The sequence below is a fragment of the Alosa pseudoharengus genome, unplaced genomic scaffold (genome assembly GCF_046254945.1).
Source record: "Alosa pseudoharengus isolate Yale_2024_CS ecotype anadromous, Long Island Sound unplaced genomic scaffold, YU_APseudo_1.1 YU_APseudo_1.1_scf_9, whole genome shotgun sequence".
Taxonomy (NCBI): Eukaryota; Metazoa; Chordata; class Actinopteri; order Clupeiformes; family Clupeidae; genus Alosa; species Alosa pseudoharengus.
The window spans coordinates 19,007,346-19,034,979 of NW_027468881.1; the positions used below are offsets into that span (position 1 = coordinate 19,007,346).

General features: G+C 42.9%; 1 protein-coding gene across 1 annotated transcript in view; it reads right to left on the reverse strand.

Annotated features, from left to right (window-relative positions):
• Positions 1-27,634, reverse strand: part of cpne5a (copine Va) — a 101,604-nt gene that overhangs the window by 17,408 nt on the left and 56,562 nt on the right. Inside the window, exons 8-14 of the mRNA XM_076276851.1 lie at positions 25,181-25,244; positions 14,443-14,546; positions 13,792-13,896; positions 10,682-10,723; positions 10,447-10,522; positions 8,220-8,273; positions 7,649-7,710 (exon numbers count right to left, since the gene is read on the reverse strand). Of these exons, the coding sequence (XP_076132966.1) occupies positions 7,649-7,710; positions 8,220-8,273; positions 10,447-10,522; positions 10,682-10,723; positions 13,792-13,896; positions 14,443-14,546; positions 25,181-25,244 (507 nt within the window). The remainder of the gene's footprint in view (positions 1-7,648; positions 7,711-8,219; positions 8,274-10,446; positions 10,523-10,681; positions 10,724-13,791; positions 13,897-14,442; positions 14,547-25,180; positions 25,245-27,634) is intronic.

Genomic DNA, 27,634 nt, shown 5'->3' on the forward strand with positions numbered 1-27,634 from the left:
TTCATTCTTTACATCATCATTGTTCTCTTTCCCTCTCTCTCTGCCTGTGTTGCTTTCTCTCTCTCTTTCTCCCTCCCTCTCCCATTCCTATACTTAGCCATCAAATCTCAGTTTTTATTGCTGATACTAGCTCATGGTTGTTGGATTTAGAATGTTAGAGAGGGTTAGGCTACATGACAGACAGAGAATTAAACACTGAAAGCTGTTATGAATGGGTGCAATGTCATTGAGAGACTTGTGGGTACTTTAGCTCTCCTGTTATCTCATATGATAAAGTGCCTAGTGGTTGAGAATGGTATAAAGTGGCAATCATCCATCTTTTTTTTCTCAAGGTATGGGGGCTGCCTATCAATCAGCGGGAAAGACATTTGTGACTGCTTGTTCTTTTTCCTCGTCCGTTTCTCTCACAGTCTGTCTTTCTTTCGCTCTCTGTAACGCTTTCTCTCTCTATCTCTCTCTCCCCCTCTCTGTCACACACATGCCATGAATCATATCCAATAGCTGTTGTCAATTTAATGCATTCCAAGACAATAAAAAATGTGTTTTTCTTTCCTTACAAAAAAAACTGCATATTAAAAACCCATCATATTGTTTTACTTTTATCGCTTTGTTATTACTTTGAGTTGAGGCCATTTAGCTGCACTGTTAGATAGGGGCTCTACCTTAACCATTCAACAGCAGTCTCATTCTCTCTCTCTCTCTCTCAAATGGATAAAGTCATCAGTAAGAATAATTGTTAGGACTCACTGCTGATATTGTTTTCATTAATTATATCTACACACAGGTGCTTTGTGTGTGTGCACCTGTGTTTTTCCGTTATTGTTTTTATTTTAAGTACAGTTGTCTTGAGAGGAATTAACTTAAAATAAGCTGCAAAAAGAATCCATTTCAGTATGCCATATATATAAAAGAATGGATATTTAGAAATAGTGCTCATATATTAAGATTACTCCAGGCTGTCTTTGTTTTAAGATGTAATAAAACATCATATGGGGCCCATTGAAAGGGGCTTACATTTTATAATATCCTCCAGAAATAACACTTCAGAACAGTACATGACTTTTCTGAATTGTCAACCTGACTTGGAAACAATTCTTATACAATTAAACATGCATGGAGAGGAGACTCTAATCAAATATGTGCAGGGAAAAGATAATTCAATTCCTCAAATAGATATGGCCTTCACCAAGGCAATGACTTTCTCTCTTATAATTCAATATAAGAAGTTTCCGATGGAAACTTTAAAGTAGAGGGGAATCTACAATGACCTGCCATATCATCACTGGTAAAATGAAAGGGCAATCCTTCAAGCTGTCATACCACAGGAGAGTGCCCCGCAGGAAAGAGGTCTGCACATGTGGATCAAGCTGACAGACAGGTGCTGACAGACTACAACCTAGCAACCAGACAACCCAGTAACCACATTCCACCACACCAGAGCCATAGAGACATCTATGACACGGCTCTGCTCCATACAAGAGTGGGGAAAGCTGGGCAGACGCTGTGATGTCTCTCTGTCGCGTACGACATGGCAACTCATGTTTCAATCCACCACACTACATGTTCGAACTGCTGACACTGAAAGACTGCATACAAAAATCTCTGACTTGCCAGAAATCCAAACCAACCAATCCACAGCTGGAACACTGACACTGATTGTCTTCCAATCAGGCGTCAGGAGCTTGCTAAAAATGCATGACAAATCAGACGGTGTGTTGGGTCCAACTAAATAGTCAAAATAGCAGTGTCTGCTCAGCTTAACTTTTCCATTCCACACTATGGAGGAATGAACAGTACTGAATGATCAAGAGATAATGATTGTGAACATCGTCTGTCTTTGTTCCTATCGTTTCTGCACACCTACACCTACACATCAGGAGGAACAGACTCCAGAACAGCACAACTCATCCACGACTGGGTTTTGAGCAGTACACTGGGTTGAATATATCATGGCATCATACAGTACTATATACACACAGACATCATATATGTCTAAGGCATCGTTTCCCAACCTTGGGGTCGGGACCCCATGTGGGGTCATCTGAAATTAAAATGGGGTCGGCTGAGATATTGGGTATCTTACAATTCATCAGTACATTACATAAAAATATATATACATTACATAAACAATATGAAAACCCCCATGATATCCAAGTTAAGTTACTACCGGTAGTCAGATCCTTCATTACAATCTAGCTATGTAAAAATAAACTTAGACACCCCACATGAGATCATCACAGGTAATAATGCTTGATCAACGTTCCAAACAAAGTAGCAAAACAACCAGGCGAGTTAGTCAAACAAACCAATTAGCTTGTTAGGACATTTGGGGAGATATATCACCCTCAACTGGATGTTACAGCAGAAGCCAGGCTGGCCACAGGTCTGTGTGGAAGAAGAAAAATGTCAAGCATCTTGTTCGCCCCGCACATGGAGGGATTGGTTAAAAATAAATAGCTTGACAGGTAAATTTTCTCAAAGAAAAGCTATTCACTCTTTGCCAGCAAAAATGGCAGTGTGCTGAACATCTCATAGAAAAATGCAGAATGAAGGGCATGATCGTGTGTGTGTGTGTGTGTGTGTGTGTGTGTTTCGAGGGTTGACATACATCTTCAAAAATATTCTACTGCACTGCAATGTGATGGGCAGAGCAATTTGTGATGGTGAAGGAGTGTGCTTTCTTGATTGATTCAAATTCATGTTTGAAGAGAAGAAGACAAGTGATTCTGCTACTTGTTTGACACAAAGTGCTCTCAGGTGGAGAGAGAAGAGAACAAAAGAGAGGGGGAAAAAACACTCCTAAAAGCTTTGAGTGGTCGAAGGTGTTTTTTTTTTTCAGGGCTTTGAATAAAAAAGAAAGATCTAGAACAGAAAAGCGAGACACGTGAAAAGCCATAATAGCTGGTTACAAATGTCAGAGCTTGTCCAGTTTGGCTTTATTGAGAGTGTTACAGATCGTAGCCCTTTGGGAGGGAAAGGTCAGTCTTTTGTCAGGCTGAATACGGAAGGAGGAATCAAGAGTTCAACAGCTCACTAATAGACAACAGCAGCAGTTGTGTTAGCTTTCCACGCACACCTCCATATCCGTTTTGTCAGGGCATGATTTGGTGTACTTTTTGCCTGCGCTCTACACTCAAAGTAAATTAGTCACGGAAAGTGTTTGCCAAAAATAAATGAGAATTTAAAAAGAAAGAGCTGTGACATTCAATAAAGCATGTGCAAAGCAAACTGAACCACATTAATCTTTAATATCTACAGCGATGTATCTTAAATTTCCCTCCTCTCACTTTAAAAAATGACTGTACTGGGTAGCCTAAACTGAGTCCAAGAAAGCTTCACCCACCATACGTAAAGGCTTCAGACAATTCAATTAACTATGGAGTCAATTTATCATTACTATTATAGTATAGGTGAAGATATAGATTAATAGTAGTTTGTTTATTTACTCAAATCAGGATGCAATGCAATGTGACGTGACAACATACCATGAGCATGCAGATATTAAAACTCAAAGGTGTAATGTAGATCAGGGGTCCCCAACCTTTTACGTACCATGGACCGGTTTGATTCCCATTTTTTTTTCACGGACGGACGGGGGGGGGGGGTTCGGGGGTTCCATGTTCCATATGTGTTGTGCATGCATTAGCCTACTTGAAAAGAACTAGCTCCAGTTATGTATGAACAGTGAAGGTAACGAACTCTTAATAATGTGAAAAACGTGAACTTGAAGAAGTGAAAATTTAACAATATGAACTATGAAAATTGAACAACTTGGAAGCTACATCTATCAAGTGTGAACATGCTTAACAAAATATCGGAACAAACATGGGAACTAAACGTGCATTACGAATATAATCAGTGGGAGCCCTGTGCTTGTTTCCCTGCAACAAGAAGGTTCCATCTGGGGGTAATGGAAGACAGTGACACCCTCAGTGTGTTTGAAATGTCCAGTCGATTGCGCAATTTGGACTTAGTTGCAGTCATTGCAGAAAACCCGGCCTCGCATAGATACGTGAAATGGTAGCAACGTTTTCAGCGCTTTTACGGCTATCTCGGGACAGGGCTGTTTCAAGGAATTTGGGGGCCCCAAGCAAAATGGACATGGAGCCCCCCCCCCACACCGCACGCAAAGCCTACAGGAACCACAGCATAGCCATACAGTTTAAGTTCACCCACACTTTATATAAATAAAAAATGTTGACAGTGCAATACTGCAGTTGCATATATATATATACTGTGCATTAGTTTTGAACATTTGAACATTTGCAAAAACACCATAAAATCCAATATAAATGTAAAAAAGTGCACAATAACTAAATCCAACATACTTAAACACACACACACTCACATTAACATTTTTCAGTTCTCACAAAGTGAGAAAATAAAACACTGCCATCTTATGCAGAAAAAGGATGCATTGTTCAAACTATAAAGAGTGCAGGTTGTATAGCAGTTTAAAAATCCAACATAAATACAAGTACACACACACACACACACACACACATAAGATTAACCTTTCAGGCCATCTTCATCAGTGGAGGTATCCTTAGGAAGAGCCTGAGGGCTGAGAAATTTAAGCAAAGCACCTTGAGGGAGAAAGAAAAGATATGTTAGCATTTCCATATTTTGATATTTAGAAGGGATGCAGCTGCTTTCACAATTACCAATGCTTACTGTAAAAACATCCCAAGCTAATGTTATACATTGACCTAGGCCTACTTGTAGCTTAACATAGCATTCAAGCATTCTGCTGTTTGAGAATTAGACGGACGCACCTGATGCTTTAAAGACAGTAAACAGCTGGCGTGCATGAATAGGCTACTACTAGACATGAATGTTCCAGTCTGCTTTGATGCACGGAATTTATCGTGTAGATTATCACGGTCGAATAGTTAGTATAGCAGAGAAGCTATGCCACTTTCATCAAAACCTATTACAAAGCTATAGCAATGTTATGTCATTAAATACGATAAACAGTGATTCTGGAACAGATCTGCGTCTTTCTTATCCTGTTAATAAACATATTACAGTATGTAACCATATTCCGTCCGTTTGAAAAAAAAAGTTGCGCTAACTGTTCTAGTTTGTTAGAAGCAGCATGGGCCGTCAGGCAGGTAGTTAACATAAAAATGTTTTGCTAGGCTAGCCTTCCTGCTGCGACATTACACCATTTGTATAAGACAAGTAGAGCTATTTTATCCAGTGTAATTTATCACTTACCACTATGTTGTTTTTTCTTGTCATCCTCTTCCTTTCTCTTCTGGATTCCAGACGCATAACTCCGCTTCATCATGACTGCCTGTTTTATATTTTCGCGGCAGCAGCAGAGACCACAAACCTGGCTGGCTGGCTGCTGTCAGCGACTACTGAGAGGGGCCCCCTTGAGGGGGATCCCGGTATTGCCGGTAACAGTGTCGTTGCACTTTACTGCATTAACTATCAAAGGGGCGCTAACAGTTTGTCGTTGCATTTTATTTTTAACCAGTCGTTGTCTTGGGGCCCCTGGCCAGCTCAGGGCCCCAAGCAATTGCTTGGTTTGCTTGCCTTCTAGCGACGGGCCTGTTTGTCGTTGCATTTTATTTTTAACCAGTCGTTGTCTTGGGGCCCCTGGCCAGCTCGGGGCCCCAAGCAATTGCTTGGTTTGCTTGCCTTCTAGCGACGGGCCTGTCTCGGGATATTCTGCTTTGGTTTTGATCCAAAAATCCGCCAGAGAGGTTTCCTCATACACACTAATAAGACCACCGTCATTTGCAATTTCGATCAACTGCTCTTCCTCCTGCGCTGACAAGTTAGGACTATTCGGGATATTGACAAATGGGTTGCGGACCCACTCATTGGTTTGCCGTGGATCTTTGGAGTAGCCTAACGCTCAAACTCATTTGAAAGCACAACAAGGTGATCGCGCACCAGCTGCGAGAGAAAGGGCCCTGCCTCAGTCTCTCCCAAAACCCCCACTAATGTTTGGAACATATCAAATACACCCCGTCCCCATTCATCCCCACAAATCAAGCTTGGCTTTAAATGCAGCGACTTTATCTGCCAGTTTAAAGACAGTCGTCATTCTCCCCTGGAGTGACAGGTTGAGGTCATTAAGCAACCCGAATATGTCACACAGGTAAGCGAGTTTTGACACCCAGTCCTCATCACTAAAATGTGCAGCTAACGGTGACTTTTTTTCTGTAAGAAATCTCTGCAGCGGCTCTCGAACACTCTGTCCAGTGACCTGCTAACGATGCTTGTTTTTTGTTGCTCATTCTAGCAGTTTAGCTAACTTCGTGTGACACTACCGTTCGCCAAGAACTAATCAAGTGAAGTGAGCTGACCTGAGGCTGCGCAGCGCTTAAGGCAATATGTAACGTGTTGAAGGCGGGACAGACAGACGTAAGAAAATAGACCTATTAGAATTAGAATTGAGTTTAGTTTGCATGCATTTTTTTAAAACTCATGTCGTAGGCTACGGCCCGGTTAGGAATGTCCCACCGCCCGGTGGTTGGGGACCGCTGATGTAGATTAATGATCTACCAAGACTATACTTCCTGTTTTCCACATTTTTGTTTGTTTCCACTGCTGTTTCCTGTATGTTAAAATGTAATTTCCTGCCAGGGCTAAATGTGAGCTACACACTGGTCTTGCCAATCATATCTATGAGTCTGTTTCCACTCCCTTGGTTGTCCCTGCACCAAGTTGAAGCCATATCAGAGTGTTTTCTATCCCTGAGCTTACCAACTCACCACTGACAGAGATATAAACATGATTATACCCAAAGCCTGTTATCATGGGCATGAACACAGATCCAATTATGACGCCAACCCACTCTATGTCAGAAACACAAGTAACTGATGACTGAACATTTAACATTAGCATACCAAAACAAAACCGCCATTACCATGTCATAATGGTGTTGTAGCAAAAACATGGCCCTCTAGAGATATGATGAAGCTCATAACTTTGCTTCTATAACCTATGGCACATGTTTATAAGTTGGCAAGACACCATAGATAATGAGGTCTGACATAAATGTATGGCAATATAACATTGTTGTACCATTAGAAACAGTACATATACATAAACATACACACAAAACCTATGATTGTGCTTGAATTGTGCAGTGTCATATTTGTGATACAATAATATTAATCTCATGATAGAGCATTCAAGCAAACAGCTACAGAAGATCATGAAGAAACTATTTCCTCCACAGTTGGGTAAGCTAGTTAGTCCATTGCTCTTGCCATCTGCTACCATGTGTGTTGTTTCCTTCTCAAAGATTCCAATTTGCTGATAAGACCCTGCACCACGAGGGCTACCCACTAATCAATATCTCCCAGGTTCACCCCACCCACCCTGGGGGCCATGCCCAACACACCTCTTCTGGGGCTGCTTAACTCTACACACTCGAAGCACATACAACTTCCCAGGGCGCCTTCGTTCCTGCCTGCCTTAACGAGCTGTGAGCCCCCATCCTGGTTAATTTACGCTTGTCTGCCTGTCTGTTTTAGGGCTCCCAGCACTGCTGCTCCTGTTGCTTCTGATCTCCCACTCATTTACTAACAACAACAACAACAACACCAACAACAACACGAGAGAATCACCTGCTATCTTTGTGTACATGTACTAGTTAGCGGTTTGCGTGGACAGCTTCACTCACCCTGCCTTGATGTAGTCCAGGAACGTGTGTTCAGACTCCACGGAGAAAGCCAACAGGGTCACCTGGAGGACGACAACACTGGTTTTAAACAGCTGAAATCTGTCTTATTGGTGAAATTGAAAGGGAAAGCCATCACTCTGGCACAGTTTAACAGTGCAGCCATGTGTAAGCAATACTGGGACTGGGTGGGCTCTTGTGGCTGCATTGATATTTTAATCACATAGGCAGTGTCTCGTTGTGTGTGTGTGAGGGGAGCGGAGGTGATGAATTGCTTCACTGGGGCCTTAATTAGATTCTTAAATCGTTTGTTTTGTAGGGAAGGCTGCTAACCGCTAACTCCTTTAAAATGGAGAGCAACATAGCAGAGTTTTTGTGTAGGGCATCCGTCATGGCCGCCCAGAGACAGCCCATAAATAAAAACACTAATAAAGCACTGCGGAGTGGGACATGGCCTTTTGCGTGTGTGTGTGTGTGTTTGTGTGTGTGTGTGTGTGTGTGTGTGTGTGTGTGTGTGTGTGTGTGTGTGTATGGTCTGCTGTATCCATGAGGGGGAGTTGCGTGAAGGACTTACCGTCCCTGAGTTGATGTAGCGTCGCTTTTTGATCTTCTTTTTGGCATTGACCACCTTGGGCGAAAAAAACAGATAGACGTCAAATATGACATCGCACAGCAACCAGCAGTCAACTGCAACTAATATCTGGTATCTTTCCTTTCCTTTCATCCCTCTTTTTCTCCACCCAAGGACATGGTCAGACACCTATACTGCGTACTCAATGGCTCATACACACTTCAAAACCACAGGACTCCTGAGCAGTACAACTGGCTACACTATTTCATGTTGGCAGAATACAAGAATACAAACAAACAGAAAATAAAAATACATCAGTGTTAGAAAGAACACATCACAGTGTCACTTTGCACGTTTAACTGAGCATATGGAGCAGCATTGTGAAGATTTAACTTTCAGTTGTTTTCTAACACATCACTGATATCACATTTTTTTTGTAACTAAACTTTAACTTTAGCTTTAACTTGTTCAAAGGATGTGTTGAGGAGGAAATGTAGGAGAGTAAAAGTCTCTGGATACTCCTACATAGCTAGTTGCACATTGGCAACGAAACCTGTGCAAACTGTCAGCTGATAGTCTTTTGATTGGTCCGCTGGGCCTGAGCAGGAGGGGAGGTGGGAGACAGTGTTGCCTGGCATATTGTTCAGCAGAAGGCCGTGTTCCCACACAACCGGCACACTCAGTCTCTCTAAGCCTCACACAGCACAGATGGGCTACGGGAGAGACCACTGCAGAGCCACAGGCAGGAGGCGTCGGCTTTGGGTTTGTGCCGGACGGGGGCCGGATCAGGGCCAGATGGGGCCGTGGGCAGTGCTGAAATATGTTGCTTTCTAACTGGCCTGCGCACCATAGGCCCAGACCCTCTTGTCACGCTGCTGTGAATGTCACGCACTACTGAGGAAGAGGTAAGTCTCTTATCCCAAGACCCAGTGTGTGTGTGTGTGTGTGTGTGTGTGTGTTGTGTGTCTGAATGGGTTTGAGTGTGTCTAAGTGTCTGAGAGAGATTGTGTGTGTGTGTGTGTGTGTGTGTGTGTGTGTGTGTGTGTGTGTGTGTGTGTGTGTGTGTGTGTGTGTGTGTGTGTGTGTATGTGTGCGTGTGAGTACGGCTGTGTATTTGTGAAAACACTAGCCAGCAAGAGTGAAATGCAAAAACCTACAGTATGTAAAATGCAAAAGAACACAAGCTCGTATTCTGCCATATGGGACTGTGCCTTTTGGAACAAAAATACCACTCTGAGAGAAGTACTCATTTCAAAGACAAAAACAACATGAAACCAATACTGAACAAGCCAAATAGCAACAAAAGCCCCACAACTTTTGAGAATGTTTCACTGGCTCACTAAACATACCCCAAAACCTACAGTAAAATCTGCTCTGACAGTCACGCAATGCAGACAACTGGCTGACCCGACTGCTGGTTTCCACAGCAACAGAGTTGATTGAGTGGTCCGTCCTTGCGAAGGTTAACTAATGCAGCTGGCTCTGTGGTGTCAGCAGAGTGAAAGGGCAGGGTGGAACACCATCGCCCCGCATACAGCCATCTTGGCTCCACCGGACTCCAAAGTGTCTAGTCGCTGATTCAAAAGCTTATCTGAGGCAGCTAACTTGTTAATGAGCCGCTCCAACAGGCCTGTCAGAAGACAGCAAGCTGTAACGGACGAGATCGGAGCCACCTTTACCTTCTACGCTCGGCTGAGCGAGATCAATCTGATCATCCTGTCTTTGTGGAGCGGCCTCATCATTATACTCCCCTATCAGCTCTATACAGAGGTGAGATATTAGCTTCTCTAAACCTAGTGCCGTTCTCTGAGTGCCTCATTTCTGCTTTTTATTCCTGCTTCTCACATTCATATTTAATGAAATATGCAGTGTCGCTGAAGCGCACGGTACATTTTTAAACACTGTGCACCCAGTACAGTCCAGAATCCATGACCTTGGGTGACTCCCTTGGCGCTTTGCCCTATCAGGAGCCCCAGAAGACCTGTACACTCAGCGGCCTTTGACCTCAAAAATGCTGGCTGCAAATCCCTTCAAAAATAAGAGTGCTATAAAAAGATGGATGGAGTATGCATCACGGCTCTTCTTGATGTATATTGACAGTGATATGGTGAATTGGCTCTACCTCTCTCACACAAACACTAGTCTCTCTTGCTCTCTCTCACACACACACATACACACACACACACACACACACGCACACACACTATCCATCCCCCCAACTGTGACTCACCTCATAGACATTGAATTGGCTCTGTCCGCGCGAGAGCTCTCTGAAGCTGGTGGTGAACTCCCCAATAAAGTCGTGGCTGGATCATGATAGGGACACAGGAGTGGGCAGTGACACAGATCCATATCAGCCATCAAAACACAGTGTAATCTATATTCACTGACAGCTGACATCCAATGTAATGCGTATTGATTCCATAGGCTCTCGGTGTGTGTGTGTGTGTGTCATTTAATCCTACCTGCCATCTCTATCCCAGTCATACACTTCAATCTTGATAGACCTGTGGAAAACACACACACACACACACACACACACACAGAGAGAGAGAGGTTAGTCTAAAAAGCACAGACATCCTCCATCTTGTCTCTATTCCTCATGGAGAGGCATATATCACTCTACCAACTCTTGCTATCAGTTAGATGTGACTTTCAAAGTCAAGTCCTCAACTGAGTCAAGCTTGCACTGCATATTGCTCCTCAAAGCAAATCCAACCAATTACATCACATTAGCTCAAGAGCACCGCTTGAATTAAGCAGACATCAAGTAGCATATGTGTGTATTTGCGTATATCATGTGTTTTTGTGTGTGTGTGTGTGTGTCTGAATAGGTTTAAGTGTGTCTAAGTGTCTGAGAGAGATTGTGTGTGTGTGTGTGTGTGTGTGTGTGTGTGTGTCTATGAGTACGCTGTAGGCTACGTGTGTGTTTGGGAGCGCCCATGAGAGTGAAGCAAAGTTTGTGGAGAATCACCACATAATTTTTAAACACTAATTAAATTTGAGTCACTGAATAAATGCCAACTCATTGAGTGAACTCTCTCTTCGACTTCAACTAATGTGATCCATCACACACAGCCACTGTGGCACTCTTGTAACCTCCTTCATTACAGACTTAGGCACGGCTGCACGCAAACAAACCCTCCGACCTGAAGAAAGAGAAACGATTTGGGATGAATTCAGCTAATTTGACCCATAATGCACTTGCCAATCACTCAGGGTTGTTTTAGAAGTAAAATTAGATCAAATGAATCCCGCAAATTATAATTCCTATGAAACCAAGCATAAGCCTCTGGTGCCATGACAACTGTGTGTTTTGATTGGCGACAGGTGTTGTGTTGCAGTGAAGAGTGTTGACAGAGCTTTGGTAAACTTTGGGGCAAGTTCTCGTCTGCTAACTGTGTGGATGATAACGAGGAGGAGGAGGAGGAAGAGGGGGAAGAGCAGAGGGAAGCAGTGCTTCAGTCATGCTCCCAAAATAAGAGAGAAAAAGGAAACCCCAAAATAAGCCTTCTCCTCCCCTGAGGGATGCCATGGAGAGGAAGGGGGCGGAGGAGAGAGGAAGGGAGAGAGACTCCGGGTCTCCCGGTTAGACACTGCTGTTGCTCACAGCCTGGATGCCCCCAGCACTGCTGAGGAGAGACTATGAACAGACAAACACAAGTGCAAGTAGCACAAGTGACACCCTCAGTACTCAATAAAACAGGTACGTGTGAGAGTCTGAGTATTCTTTGGCTTGTCTATCTATATAAATGGGTGTACATATGAATGTGTGTTTGTGTGAGTCAGTAGAATTGTCAGGATAATTGCTTGTCAGTATAATTGTTTTACATTTGGATGACAGACTATGGTTGTCTGTGAGTGTTTGCATTTGTGTGTGTGTGTGTGTGTGTGTGTGTGTGTGTGCCTGTGTGTACATTCGTGCTTGGCTAAAGAAGGAAAGTAGATAAAGAGCAGATGATAGTGATGGCTTATTCCCCTGCAAACGCCACCTCTGAACCATACTTTGCTGTTCTATTGGCTGCTCTTCTGTGATTGACGGGTGAGATTGCCATGTTGTGGCTATCTATCAGCTGTTGGCAGAGAAACGCTGTTTTCTCTCCATCTGAGTGATTCCAAACTACTATGCCAATCAAAGGGGGATTTGTTCTGTCCATCTTCACACATCCACAAGACAGAGGACTTGAGAACGTGTCTGTCCATGATCTGGCTTCTCTATGGCAGGACAAGGCCAGAATATGGCCGGAGGTGTGGCCCAGACGGAGATATCCTGTGGTCGTGGAGTGAGAGAAAACTACAAGCGCATCTACATGCAGCACTCAGCTCTTCCAGTCCATTATGATTAAGAGCGTGGGTTAAACCAAAGTCAAGGTGTCTTTGAAGCACAGAGCGGCGCTCAGGAAATGACACTCAGGGCTCTCTTTGAAGAGTCTTTGATAAGAACAATAAAACACTCCTGCAAAAGCAAACTCCAGTCTGCTGTACTTGAGGAAAATCATATTCATAAAAGCCATTTACAAACACCAACAGACAAATGGTCTGAGGTATCATGAGGGCGTAGCCGCCACTCTGCATACCAATCACTGACATTACATTAGCGTAATTCCCCAAATGGTAGAATATCCCTTTAGATGTAAAGTTGGATGTTGGAAAACCAAAATACCCAGCCTCTATAATAAAGTATTCATAAGTTACTTTTAATGCCAAGGTCAACTACAAAATAATAATGTGTTAAGCACCAGACACTCTCAGGTATACTTACCAAAGAAGAGAAGTGTGTTATTTCTTCATTTTTTGGGTGGTAAAATTGCAAATACAGTCTAAAAATGTACTAAAACCCCTGCAAATGTTGCACAACCAGACTTGTTTAAACACAACTTCAAAAAAATGCATTCTATCAATTTTTTAAAGATTATTTTGAAAACACCTTTTTAAAAGCCTTATTTGTCAATGACCGATACACACACAAACACACAAACAACCAGCCAGTCATGTGTCTAGACTAACATTAGCATAAAGACTAACATTTAACATGACACATTCACTACATGATTGTGTTTTGTGCTCACATACAAATACACTAAATACAAAAAAAACAAGCACAATCTCATACGTATGCCACACATACTGATATGAGTGAAACAGTGGGGACGTCTCTTCAGACGCTGATAAGATGAGAATCACTTCACACACACTGAGTCAGTTAGGGTCTAATCAGCCTGCCATCTCTGCCTAGATCAATAGGTAGCCAACTCCCCTCTGTCTGCACACTGAAGCATTATAACTGCCCCAGTCAAGTGGAGATAGAATAACAGGCCCAAATCGATGCCGTCTAAATTTGCGAAGCACAAACCATTTCAGAACCGATTATGACACCCCCACAAAAAAGTATACAAGGCAATTTCATGCAGGAGTCACAGATAAACTCACTTTGTGTATGTGTGTATGTGTGTGTGTGTGTGTGTGTGTGTGTGTGTGTGTGTGTGTGTGTGTGTGTTTGTGTGCTTGCATGTGTATGTGTATGTACAGTATGTGCACGCGCGTACAGTATGTTGTGTGTGTGTGTGTGTTATACCTGTCATAATCTCCATTGCAAAGGGCTCGGACAGGAATTGAGAAGGGCTGCCAAACTGGATTGAGTGTGTTCTTGACCACCTCAGTCTTGTGACAGATGGTAAACCTAAAAAACAGAGCAACACACCAAATCACCTATTTAATTAACACATCACCAACAATGCAACAGTCAGTCATTGCCCATATTGGAGTAGTAACGTTGTGTATATTGGTACCGTCAGGCCCCTGAATCATACTGACTTCACAATGTCCTTCCAGGCAACCTGGATGTAAGATGCACACCTGCCTGGATGATAACAGGGAGTATCCTGACAGCAAGATGATGCATACTAACTCAATTGTTATGCCACACAGCAGGTCCCTACAGTCAGCCCTGCCTGGAGTGGTGCTTCATCACACTAATTGGCACTGTATAATGTTGATGAATGGAGCATCCATGTTAATTTAATGTATATCATACATGTCTATGTGTGTGTTCTGTCTCTCTTTCTCACATTTTTTTCCCTAAGTCTTCCTCTGTGTGTGTGTGTTTGTGTCTGCTTGTGAGTAAGAGTGTCCTCTTGTAAAGATCCCCCGCTGGGGATTTTAGGGAGCAGCATGTGTGACGTGTACACAGCGAGACATGTGCTGGGGAAAAAACTGACACACTCACGTCCCGTCCTCATTACTCCTGTAGAAGACCATGAAAGGGTCCGACCTGCCGAAGAAATCCTTCTTATCAAGTTTGTTGGCACAGAACTGCATAGTAGCAAATTCCTGGGGGAGAGACAAATGACAAGAGAGAGAGTGATGAAGAGAAACAGAAGAAGTAGAGAAAGTGAGGGAAAGGAAACAGGAGGTTGTTGTAAATCGACCAGGATTATAGCCCACCCTTGGTTGTTTCTCCCTGCTCTCGCTCGCAAGAGAAGGGACAAGATTGCAAGATAAATAAAAACAAGACACCTTCCGCATCTCAATCGACAGCAAAGCACAAAACAGAGGCTCCGCTCCAGTTAGTGTTCCCAAGCTCAGGACGAAAGAAAGAGTTACATTTATTTTACCCAGGGCTGCGGATGAGATAGGAATAATGTGTGTGTGTGTGTGTGTGTGCGTGTGTGTGCGTGTGTGTGTGCGTGTGTGTGTGTGTGTGTGTGGGGGGGGGGGGGGTTCTGGCACAGAGTATAGGGATAATGAGCACACCAAAAACACTTTCACTCCCCCACAGATGTCTCTACATCCCAAACACATCCTTTACCAACTAACGTGTGTGTGTGTGTGTTCGTGTGGTGTCTGTATGTGTGTGTGCTTGGTTGGAGGAGAGGAGAATAGGGTGGGTGATAAAACTGCCATTAAGAGCACACTTAGATCACTGTGGTATTATAATAATTACAGCCATTTATACTGCAGGCCCTCCCTCTGCCTCTTTCATTCTGACACTAACAATCCTCTATGAGATATGTCTGCTAGTTCAGCCCTCATTCCCATTAAAGAGCCATTATGTCAGCTATATGGGCCAGCCTTACCACAGTGCTATTATTGTGTGTGTGTGTGTGTGTGTGTGTGTGTGTGTGTGTGTGTGTGTGTGTGTGTGTGTGTGTGAAGAGAGCAAGAGAGAACAGTGACCTGGGTGTATGGCACAGGCTGTTGGTGACTCAGTAAACAAGGTTTAGTGTCAGAGGATGACATGCGTCCCGGCAGTCCAGCAGTTTTGCTGCATGTTCATTTAGATCTGGACACCTCCCAGCCTCCTCCCTCTTGACCTGTCTGTCAGAATGCCATAGAATGGTGATAGGTGTGTGTATGTGTTGGTTTGTGTGTGTCTTCGAGTGTGTGTGTGTGTGTGTGTGTGTGTGTGTGTGTATGTGTGCGTACAAGCATAAAAGTGGGGATTTGTGAGGATCATTTTCTCTGCAAAGGATGATCTATATGTCTCTGCATCTCTGTACGTGTGTGTGCATGTGTGAGAGTACTGTGTCAAGCCTCCATTCAGCTTGTGATAAGAGATCACACTCTGACAGCTCCTGAGCCAGCCTGGGGATTTGACCATACCGCATAGATCAGTTTTTTGTTTGTTATGAGAGCCATAATGGCAGTTGCTGCCCCAGTGCCTCAAATATGAACAGTGTTGACAGCAACTGCATTGCATCGTAACACTGCAGAGCCAACATGAAGCCATTATTGTAAGTACTGAACTCTCAGGGCATGCAGCACTTTGGGGTTAATTGATCCAGCTTGCCCTTCTGTATCAGACACACACACTACACACACACACATATTCTGCCTTGAGCGCCGTTGGCTGCTAGCCCAATCGGTGTAAGCCCACTGTAAGCATTGAGAAGGATATGATGGCCTTGGCATTGCATCTGTGATGGAAGCAGTATTGATAAGCAGCATGCTAATCGGCACCCCAGTGAGAATTAGTGCTAGCGTTCTTCTCTGCATAGCTTTGAATATTAAATGTGTAACCAGGGGCCCTGCTCTAATTGACAGCTTTCTTTTTTTGCTTTTGCTGGTATCCCATGCTACTGTGGTGAAACTTTCTGGCTGATGGTGGCTTGAAGGAGGATCATTGTGCAGAATACCAACGGAGTACACAAGCATTTTGTTATAGAGACAATCACCACCATTTGCTTCAGAAAATCCTGTGACATCCGCTTCCTGAGTGAGAGGTGCTGGTCTGTTTCAATAGACCAGCAACTGGCATATACACACATGCATGTGTAATGTCAGTCACCTGACTAAGAAACAACTGTGCCTAACGTGAGTTAGGTCAGAGTGAACACTAGCTTCCTCAGATGAAATGAAGAGTATACCCAAACTGAACTAAATATAACTTTTACTGTGCTGAATCGCATCACGCAAGACTATCAGTGGTGAAAAAAATCAGGCCGAACGGAGCTCTATGAATATTTCATAGCTCTGCCTGAGCTTAGCAGCTGAGTTTGCCAGCAGTGTTCAGACCATAAAAGACTGTGACAAGCCTGAGTTCACTTTCAGAGCAGGGATGATTCTGTTTTAAAAACAATCAGGACATGCTTTATATTACACAACTAGCACACTACAAGAAGTGTTACACTGGACAATAAAATAAATTGAAATTAGGGTTAGAGTAGAGTTAGTTTTAAGCACACACACACACACACACACACACACACACACACACACACACACAAACACATGGGTGCACTGCACACACAGGGCGCTATCTTAATGATCTGAAACGGAAGTATGAAAACGCATCACGCAAGTGGCTTTGTGGGCGGTTCTTGGGCGCTGTTGCTATTTTACCGGCGGGATAAATGACTGTTGTGCCCGCCGCAAATCTAAAATGGGGTGGTCTGAAGTAGCTACATTACTCATGGGTATGGTTTGGGCGTAACATGCAATAAACCAATCAGAGCGTCATCTCACATTCCCTTTAACAACAGGCACGCTTGTTCCATAGCGGATTGCTATTATGATGGCAGATTTGCCAGGCACAGCCAGGAACGGTTCACAGCGCTATAAGCACTGTTCAGTTGGGAACAGTTTGCTATTGATTTTTCCTCTTGACAAAATGTAATACAGAAATGTCACTTTCCAATGTTTTGGGATCACTCTCACTGAATCACGAGGTTATGAATGCATGGTGATGCAATGTAATCTAACATTACCTCACTATAGACAATGCAGATCTTCTGTCAGTTAGCTCTCCTCTCCTGTGCTACTGCTGGGGCATTTACCGTAAAACTCCAAATAATAGCCCGGGCTTTTATTTTCCCAAATCGCCAAACTAGTTAGTATTAGAGACAGGCGTCTATATGAGACAGGCCTTTAATTCCCTTTACACAAAACTTTTCCTCTGCAAAGATGGAAAATATTATCAAATTAATTACCGGTATTTCAAACACACTGAATGTCTACCTATATGACTAGGCTATCTGATGACAATTATGGACCATCATTCATTTAGTGTTAAGATGTTGTTCATTAAGTGAGATACAGTAGTGGGGATAGCCAGAACAGATGAAACACGTTTTAATCATTAATTTACAAAGAGATCCTATCACGCTGAAAGCTCATATTTTGTCACTAGCAAATAGCCTATATCGGTCCTTTGTCAAATACAGTTCCATTATCAGCCCTGACCAAAACCATTAAGGAATTAGGCTATTTATGCAAAAGTGGAACGTGCGTAATGTTTTATTCTCCCTTCCTTTCGGCATGAATGAAACAGCATGAGAGAGCATGAACCATATTATGTTTCTCCCGTATTTTATTTGACATATTTGACAACCGTCTACATTTCAAATCACAGCCTACTTCCAGGCGCGCGGAAACATATTTTTGACCAGGGGTGCTGAATAACAAAATCATGGATGTCCGACGATTTCTCCCCCAGCATATGAATCGAATTTAGACAGCTAAATACGCAATTTCAGCGCCGTGTATGAGTAGGCCTAAGAGTGAGACGTTTTATAATGCCCTGGGCAGCCACATTCCACTGCAACTACGCAGCACTTGCCACTCCGACTCATCAATAAAAACTGCGCTTGCACTGTACTCACCAGACCCATAGAAGCGCACTTGACTTTACATCATTAACTTAAGGTAAATTCCTTTTCTGACTTCTTTCTCGTTATTGTCATGGCAGTACGCATTTAGAATAAAGAATAATGTTCGCGAACCCTTTTGTTTTGTTGCCAGCATAAAAACAAGCTTAGGCTACCATCGGCCTAGCCGCAAATTTTAAACACAAGGGATGAATTGAACTATGACGAAGTCGGACATATGGGCATAGTTCATATTGAAAAAAGTTTGGAACTCTAGTTTTTCCCCAACGCAGTCTTTTAATGCCATCTCATAACGTGCACAGACTGCACCATGCTTAAGCCCAAATCACACCAAAGATTCGCGACGAGATGAGCTGCAACATTCAACCAGCAACTTGAAGCAACATTCTAAAACCTTGCAACTGTGACCAGACATAGTGAATGCTTTGCGATGGCTTGCAACGACGTGCAACATCTAATTCACACCGCTGCAACTCCTTTCTGCAACGGTTTCGTGTCATTGCAAATCTTTCGTGTGAATTGGGCTTTTTTTTTTTTTTTTTAGACGATTAAATACAACCCGAAGCTAAAAAACAGACCAGGCCTCTATTGGAGCCCGGCCTTTAACCCAAACCTGTAGCCACGCCAGGCGTTTAAAAAAGACAGGCGTCAGTTTGGGACTCGGCTTTATTTGAAGTTTTACGGTAGGTTAAATGGCATCGGCATGCAGTTCAACATCACGTCTCATTAAGTCCTCTAATATTTCCTAATTTATGTCATCAACACATCCGTGATTCATGGAAATGTGTACGCTAGATTTATACCTATTTTTTCACATCGGACACCGCGAGAAACAGTTTCCAAGTTGACCTAACTTTCCAACTCTGCACAGTATCCCATTAACTGCATGACAGTAGGCTATTTACAATATTTTATGTAAAGGAGAGTTTGTAAACACGTTGTCATCAACTTAATGCACGCACAACTTGTGTTTGAGCAGGAGAGAGAATAACAATGGATGGACGCAGCAACTACAGAAATTGTAGCCAAGGCTACTTGCTGCTTTATTTTACTATCTATGGTTGCTGGTTAACAGCACATAATAAGCTGATTTAAGCTAATTCACAAACTCAAGACTTCAAGGCCATTATGGATATAAAATGTTTTTTGAAAACAATGAAAGGATGGAGGGAACATAGCAAAGCTTGGAGTTATTTCAGATGGGCTACAACAAGGCAGGCAAAATTGTGGTGCTTGTCAAAACCTTAGCGCAGCTAGAATAATGCTTAAGCTGATGTTAAAGCGCACACAATGTTTGAAGCCATAAACAATGGTAAATTGGAGCAAAACTAAAGGTAACTTTAGCCTTTATAGGGCTGTATAAAGTTGTCCAAATTAATAGGTCGTAATTAGGCGTTGTTGTTGTAAAGATATTGCATGTAGATGTTGTACTTTTAGGTGACCAATGCACAAACAAAACCGGGAAACTGACAAATATTATCAAGGCTTTGAATGTTTCCATCTGTGCACGGGGTGTCTGTAGATCGGTGTACATAGCATGCATTCCTGCAGGCCTGTGGCCACGCATGCGCCCTTAAAATAGCATCTGAATTTGCGCCACTGACTTTAGACCAGGATCTTCCTGGTCTGTGGGAGAATTGTTTTCTGAAACTGCAAAATATCAACAGGGAACGTTTGCACCGGAACACGAACACGCCCCCTCTTTTCGCTGAACCGGCCCCGTGGGCGCAATTGAATTCCCTAATTTACGGACATGTACCTGTGGAGGGAAAATTCCAATATGCGCCGACTGCAAAATAGGAAAGACAAAAGCGCGAGTATACAAAGTCAATTGCGCTGGAGTGCAAGATAGAGCCCACAATGTTACACACATTTATTACACAAAACTGGTGTAATGCAAAGTAGTTTGTAATTTGTAGTTATTATGTAACTGGTAATGTAAAGTGTTGCTTACATTTCATACTAAAACTATAAATGCTATGGGGCAATTCATTGACATCATACCATACCATCACATTTTATTGGCGTTATAGATGTCATCCCCCTTTGAAATAAAGATGGTCAAAATCATCCCCCTTCTAAAACGGCCACCCCCCCTTCCCATCCCCTGTTATTTTATCAATGAATGTGGACATATAACCACAATTTCAACAGTTAGTTTTTGCGAATATTAAATAGGCTAAAATAACGTGAACGTGCACATAATGACACAACAATTTGTTTTAAATTGACGTCACGTCAGTCAGCGACATAGCAGAGCATGTGCTGGTGCCAGTGATTCAGCTTTACAGCCAAGCACAGGGCAGCTTGCCCTGAGGGACTTCGGCTTTACAGTAAAAGGGCAAGAAGTAGCACTGAAGGTAAGTCAAGAGTCAGGAATACTGTCACCAAAGGTGGTTGTTGAATGTCATCGCGCTATCTATCATCATTCGCCAAACATTCTACAACATATAAATGGCAAGTGCAAGGAAAGCCATACTAGTCATTACTTTTCCTTTCATGAAATTAAAGACTAACAAAACTAACACAATTTCTGGGGGAAACCCTGTTACTGGAATAGTAAACATTTCTCTAATTGAATATGGGCTAGGTGACTGCCCTCCTATTTTATCCAAAAAACCCTAGCCATGCCAGCCTGGGGACCAACTCCAATTCTGAGCTGTTGTTATAGAGTAATATAATATAATAATTATCTTTGTGCTTAAACAATAATCAAAAGGGTACACCGTTGGTCTCCCACCATATGCGCCGTCATCAGCACAAATTATCTGTCGCTAAACGTTAAATCCAGTCCACCATCCCCCCTGATTTTTTTATTTATTTACAACTTGAGTACTGATGCAAGGGGTGTGTGTGAAGGTGACTTGAAGCTGACAGAATCATTGTGAAGTTTGGGGGGAGACTAGGGTAAGAAGGGAAAGGAGGCGGAAGAGAAACAGACAGAGACGACGAGAGAGAGACCACATGAATAAGAAACAAAGAGATCTAGAGAGAGAGAGACAGAGAAAGAGAGGGAGAGAGAGAGAAAGGAAGAGAGACAGAAAGAGAAACAGAGAAAGAGATGAATCCATGTCCTCACTCCTCCCATTACCTGTAGATTAGAGGAGTTTACTCTTTGATCTCTGTGTTGAACCTCAGGTCCTCAAGCACATACAGTACAAATGCCTCCAGAGACCCAAGACCTCTCCAAGCTCATAAGTACCATCAAAGACTAACATACTTTTGACCCACTAACACAACCCTTCCACCCTTCTACAATCACATTCAAACACTACCGCTAGACCAACTCTCTTTGGCCCACTAACACAACCTTTCCACCTTTCCACAATCACATTCAAACACTAGCGCTATAGGCTAATTATCTTTGGCCCACTAACACAACCCTTTCACAATCACATTCAAACACTACCGCTAGACTAACTCTCTTTGGCCCACTAACACAACCCTTCCACCTCAATTCAAACACTACCGCTAGGCTAACTCTCTTTCACTCTCTAGTGCGCTCAGTAGGAATCACATATAAAATTCTTTAAGCGTTGTATGTTAATAACTTAAATATTTGATTATTTGATTATTTTCCCAAAACTATTCCTAATTTCTATTAAGAAATCCCTTTATTTAGACATGCATTGTCTACATTTATTCTAAATCTGTTGATGCATTGTGACCTACTCATAATTATGCCATGCGCATACACACTAATTTCTCTCTGACAAAAAGTCAAAATGAAGTGTCTGTTGTTATTGTTTCTCACTACCATGCTGTGTAATTGAAAGTGATTGGAAAACCAGAGATCTCTCAAAAGCAGTTAATTACATGACTTAGAGCCGGGAGTGATCATTAGAATCAGAATTACAGATCTTTATAATCATGTTTTTTTAATTTCCAATTAAAAGCTTGATCTGCAAATCTGCTCATTCAATCAGGTAATTTGACTGAAATCAATACACAATCTGTGTACTTTTTACAAGCTTCACAGCTGAATATTAACCCTAACTTGCTTTCTCCTCACAAAAATGTGCATTTATATTGCACATTTGCCATCTTCAGTGGGTTGTCTTGATTGGGAGAGGCCATCTGGATAAGGTATCTACAAATGATTACAAACAAACTAACCCAATGCTCGCTCACAAAAGCCTCTTCTCAGTTAACAGTTTATACTATAAGAGACAGGAATGTAGCTCTGTTAGAGAATCATTATGCCTTTCTGTGGTGACCACTATAATACTTTTGTATTCATCTGTGACTGACACTTTCTTTCTCTCCCCTGTCTCCTTCCTTTTTCTCTACATTCTGGCTTCAGAAAGTAAAAGTTCTACCACATACTTGTTCCAACCATTCACTAAACAAGCTGCTTGTAATTAGCACAACCCCCTCCAGCCTGGTAGACGAGCTAATCAATGAAACGACCCATATAAAGTGCACAGTTAGAACAAATACATGGTAAGACACTCTCATTACTGAAGCCGGGATATCCAGCTCTGCTTATGTAGGATATCCATCCACATGGGTTTGCGCAGATGGTTTATGTCAAAATGTTTGTAAAAAAAAACGATTTGCCAGTCGTTCACATCGCCATTGAGGCCAGTAGGGCGGAAGACACAGAGCGTCCAGAAAGACATCTGCATCTCCAGCACGCGTGTGTCATGTATCTCATGCTCCAAATGTAAAGCACTTTGAGCTGCATTCTGTGTATGAAAGGTGCTATACAAATAAAGCTTATTATTATTTGTATTATTATTATTATTATTATTATTATTATTATTATTATCATCATCTTGTAATAAGGTTCCGGCAGGTGTGTGCATGCATGCGCATGTGCATGTGTGTGTCTGTGCATGTGTGTTTGTGTGCGTGTGTGAGAAAGAGAGAGGGAGAACCTGTTGGACAGGTGTCGTGTTCTCTGGGGGGTCCAGCTGAAAGACAACCTTGCGTGTGTCAGGGTCCTTTGAAGCGGACTTCAGAGAGACAGAGCTGTCTTGAACTGACCAGAGAGGGTGGAGCAACCAATCAAAAGCCTTCGATCAGAAACATACACATGTGGAGGAAGAAGAAGCTGCAGCTGAATCAAAAGTATCTTGCAAGTTTCCAGTAGAATGAGGTGTGTATTAACTACTGTATTTCAGATATATATTTATCTGGTGCTTGACTTCCAGCGAAGAAAAAACATTGATTAAAATCTGTAATGACCCATTTAAATCAATCAAAGACAACTATGAAACTATATTAGTTATTAGTAATATATATTCAGTGTGATCTGTGAGTGGTTTGCTCTGCCGGCTTCACTACATTCCAGGATTCCTGTTGTTTTTTTGTTAGTATATTTTTGAGGCTTTGGACAGGACAGTGAAGACAGACGGGAGGTGGGTGGAGGGGAAGAGAGAGACGGGGTGGGATCGGGACATGACCGCAGGTCGGACTCGAACTGGGTCCCCGTGGGCACTTGGACCCGCAGATTATCACATGGCGTTTCAGTTACAGTATGTGCCCTCAGGGGGTGGATGGACCCCTCATCTACAGTTTCATGGAGAACAATATAGCAACAGCTGTATGCTTACCTACAGTATGGCCATATTAACACTAAAACACTAAACAGATTTAGATGGGCGGAGAACCAGTAATTGGCTTTTGAACACCCCATTATGGCACAATATGCATGTTATATCTGGTAATGTTTGTAAGCAATGGAGTCAGAAAGCCAAAGGTATTTATACTTTAGACCAGTTATTTAATGAAAAGGGTTTGTTGAGTTTTGGAGACCTGAGAGCTAATTTTGAGGTCCCCAAGACATCTTTTTACTTTTATCTTTGCTTAAGTGGATTTATGTGGATTTTTAGGCAAGTCCCTCAACTCAGCGGCCATATTGCAACGCACTTTAGGCACTTATCGGGCATCTATTTCGGGCAGAACTGCATGTGTGTGCAAGGCTTCACAGCACCAACCTCACCCCAGCGGGGAGATCACACTACATGATTGTCACAATGTTTTCACATATCTTTCACATACTTTTGGCCACGGAAGGAGTGGGATATCTGTAGACAACTGCCGTATTGGCATTACGAACTAACCCCAATGCATTCCTACGGAGGATTTTTTGAGTGCTGTGTCTCCTCATTAGAAAGTCTCTGGCGTAGTCAAGGGTCTGGTTTACGAGGATAATACATGATGCCAATAAAAAGTAGATCACAAAAAAATAATAAAACACACAGATTCCAAGAGTGGCACAACATATATATGAGTTGATGAGTCTCGGCAATGTGTTTGTGTCTGGCTTCCAAAGGTTTTCAAAACATTAGCTAAATTGCACAGTGTTACAACACACACATACACACACACACACACACACACACACACACACACACACACACACACACAAGCATCTTTGTCCACCAATAACCACGCTCTACCAGTGGCCCAGATAATGGATGGGGAAATCTAGCGCCTTATCTAATGGACACCATCCCAGTGCCTACAGTGCCGCTGATCAGTCACCTGCAGATGTCCTCGCTCTCCGGCGCCGCCGCTCTGCCATGCAGAGTTTATACCCATGATTATTTGCTGCTGTGTGGAGTCGATGGCCGTTAGTTTGGGGCCATTAGCATCGCTGGCAGTTGAACGCCTTGGAGCCATTACAGGTCTGTCTCCACGGCAAGAAGGGAGTGGCCGAAAAAACACATCTGCATGGCGATACACATCCACACTCCGGAATCGAGCTTTAGACATACAACACTTGTGTAACGAGCAGTCCTGTTAACTGTCCTACCATTCCACTCTGTGTAGCACGTTCCATTATAATGGCATCATAAAGAAAGGTGCATAAAAATGCATAAGAATGAGGAAAGGGGTCCGTGTACTTACTCTGCAGTTCCCCAGCTCCTCGGCTGTGAGAATGATGGTCCCGCATGTCTTCCCAGGAATGCCCCTATACAGTCAAATGATAAACACATTAAAATATTCACACATTAGTTTCTTATTCTCATTTTTCACATCTTTTCCATATAGAGCTCATAAAGTTGCTGTTCTCATGGTAGTTTAACATTCAAAGAGGTCTCTTGGGAGACCTTCAACGGCTGTATTGCATTTTAAATATTCTTTTTCGGGGAAAATAAATCTTTCTGCTGAAGTGAGTAGCCACGCCTGTTATCAAGAACAGAAAAAGAGGGAGCCTTTGAAGATATGCCAGGACAGCACCGCCGGTTTTATGAAAGAGCCAAGAAGTGTGAGGCGGTGAGGAGTCTGCATTTACATTCAATAAACGAGTTCAAGGCATCTGAAACATGGCACTTCATCTCAGAGATGCCCTGCAGATGTTAGCAAGGCGACAAGCCATTTGTAAGCGTGTGTTAGTGTGTGTGTGTGTGTGTGTGTTTGTGTGGCTGTGCATATTAAGATAAAAACACAGACAATTTCAGAATGAAAAGAAGAGCCCGACAAAACTACAAAATCAATCCCTTCTTCTACACGTACACACCCAAAAACAGCAGAGAATCTTCAAGAATACAGAGCTTCATTTCATACACATAAACTACCCTGAACTGGACTGATTGGCACTGTTTGAGTACCTTACTGGCTATATTAGCCACCTGCCCATTTTGCTAGATTGCCTGCAAGGTCAATACACCACGCTGTCTTTTTGCCTGTATGGACAGTTCTCAACTTTAACTTAAACTTTTCTTCAAGTCTTTTACTTTTGTCTACCCTTTCAAGAGAGTTCCATTATCAGCATCATAGTTGGCCCCACAAGGCTTCCGTTTTAACATTCCATATGTTATCTTAATGCAGAGGAAGTAGATTGAGAACCAAATAGAATGTTCAAGCATTGTTTTTGTTTTTATTGTTGAAAGGGTCTATAGTTAAGTAATGATTGTTCTATTTTTGATATATTGTGTAGCCTGTTGCACTTGTATACTGTAGATATAGAATTTACACTGGCAATGTACTTGCACTGACACTCTCTTGCACTATGATACCATTGCACCACTGCATTTTCTTCCACACCACTCCTTTAACATGTTACAATCTAACTTTACTGTAAGGGCACACTATTGATATCTTCCTTTGTATTTTTGTAGTATGCATGTGTGTGTGGGTGTTATATGACTGTGTATGATGTCTGTAAGCTATTGGACACCTTCATTTACTTCTGGATAAATAAAGTATCTCTATCTATCTATCTATCTATCTATATATCTATCTATCCATCTATCCATCTACTGTATCTATCTACCTGCTCTGTGCATGTGTTTTTGTAGCCCCCTGGCAGCACAATTAAAACATCATCCCCCCCGGATAGTCATGACTGATTACCCCTTATTCATCCAAAGCTACGACTGGGCGCTTTGAAATGCACTGAGCAGCACGGAGAGGACAAAACATGCCTCTCATATCCATAGCCCTCCCAGGCAGTGGCAGCACACTCCATCATTTACAGGGAAGCCTCTGGTGTCAGGGAGGCCAGGTGTAGCCAGAGGGGGCCTAACGATTATGAGGTGAAGCCTGCGGCTTAAGCCTCCGCCCGCGGAAGTGGACTGTGAGTGGTTGAGACAACAGCAAGTTTAAGGAATAATCAGAATCTTTAAATAGTTAATGACTTCAGTTGAGTCTCCAGTCTGAATTAAAAGGAAGCACCACTCGCCTCTGTCTGAGTGGGTGATTGTAGATGCCTGTGAGCCCCTAGTCGGGCATGTGTGGTGCAATGCGTCTTCAGAGTTCGATTACAGCACACCCATTGTTTTTTCGATGACTTTCCTCACCCTACTTCCTCCACACACACACACAGACACAGATACACACACACACACACACACACACACACACACACACACACACACACACACACACACACACACCTGCAGCAAAAGCCACCTTTTTGGTATTCATGGAGCACAACGGGGGAGCCGTAATTGAACTCTGTCTCTGTCTGTGGTGCACCGCATTCCTTTCACTCCGCACTTGACAACGAGCTTGTGTGTGTCCGGCTTTACGGTCAGTGCATAATTGAAAAGGCTTGATGGGATTGTGGGGACCTCACTATTAACCTTGAAAAGGCACTCGTCCTAATGGTCAGGCAGGTTGTCCTTTCATACACCTCAATTTTTTCCGTCGGAGCGGTGGCAAACGGGGGCTGGCCTTTCCACTCAGCCCAGCGGGCCGCGGAACCAAGCCATCACACCTGTCCGACTAATAGCCCCTCCGTCCCCCCCTTATCCCCTCCCATCCCTCCCCGACCCAATAATACGCAGCACTTTCTGAAAGGACAACTGCAGCAGCACCTAATTCCAGAAGCCTCATTGTCTTGGAACTCTCCACAGA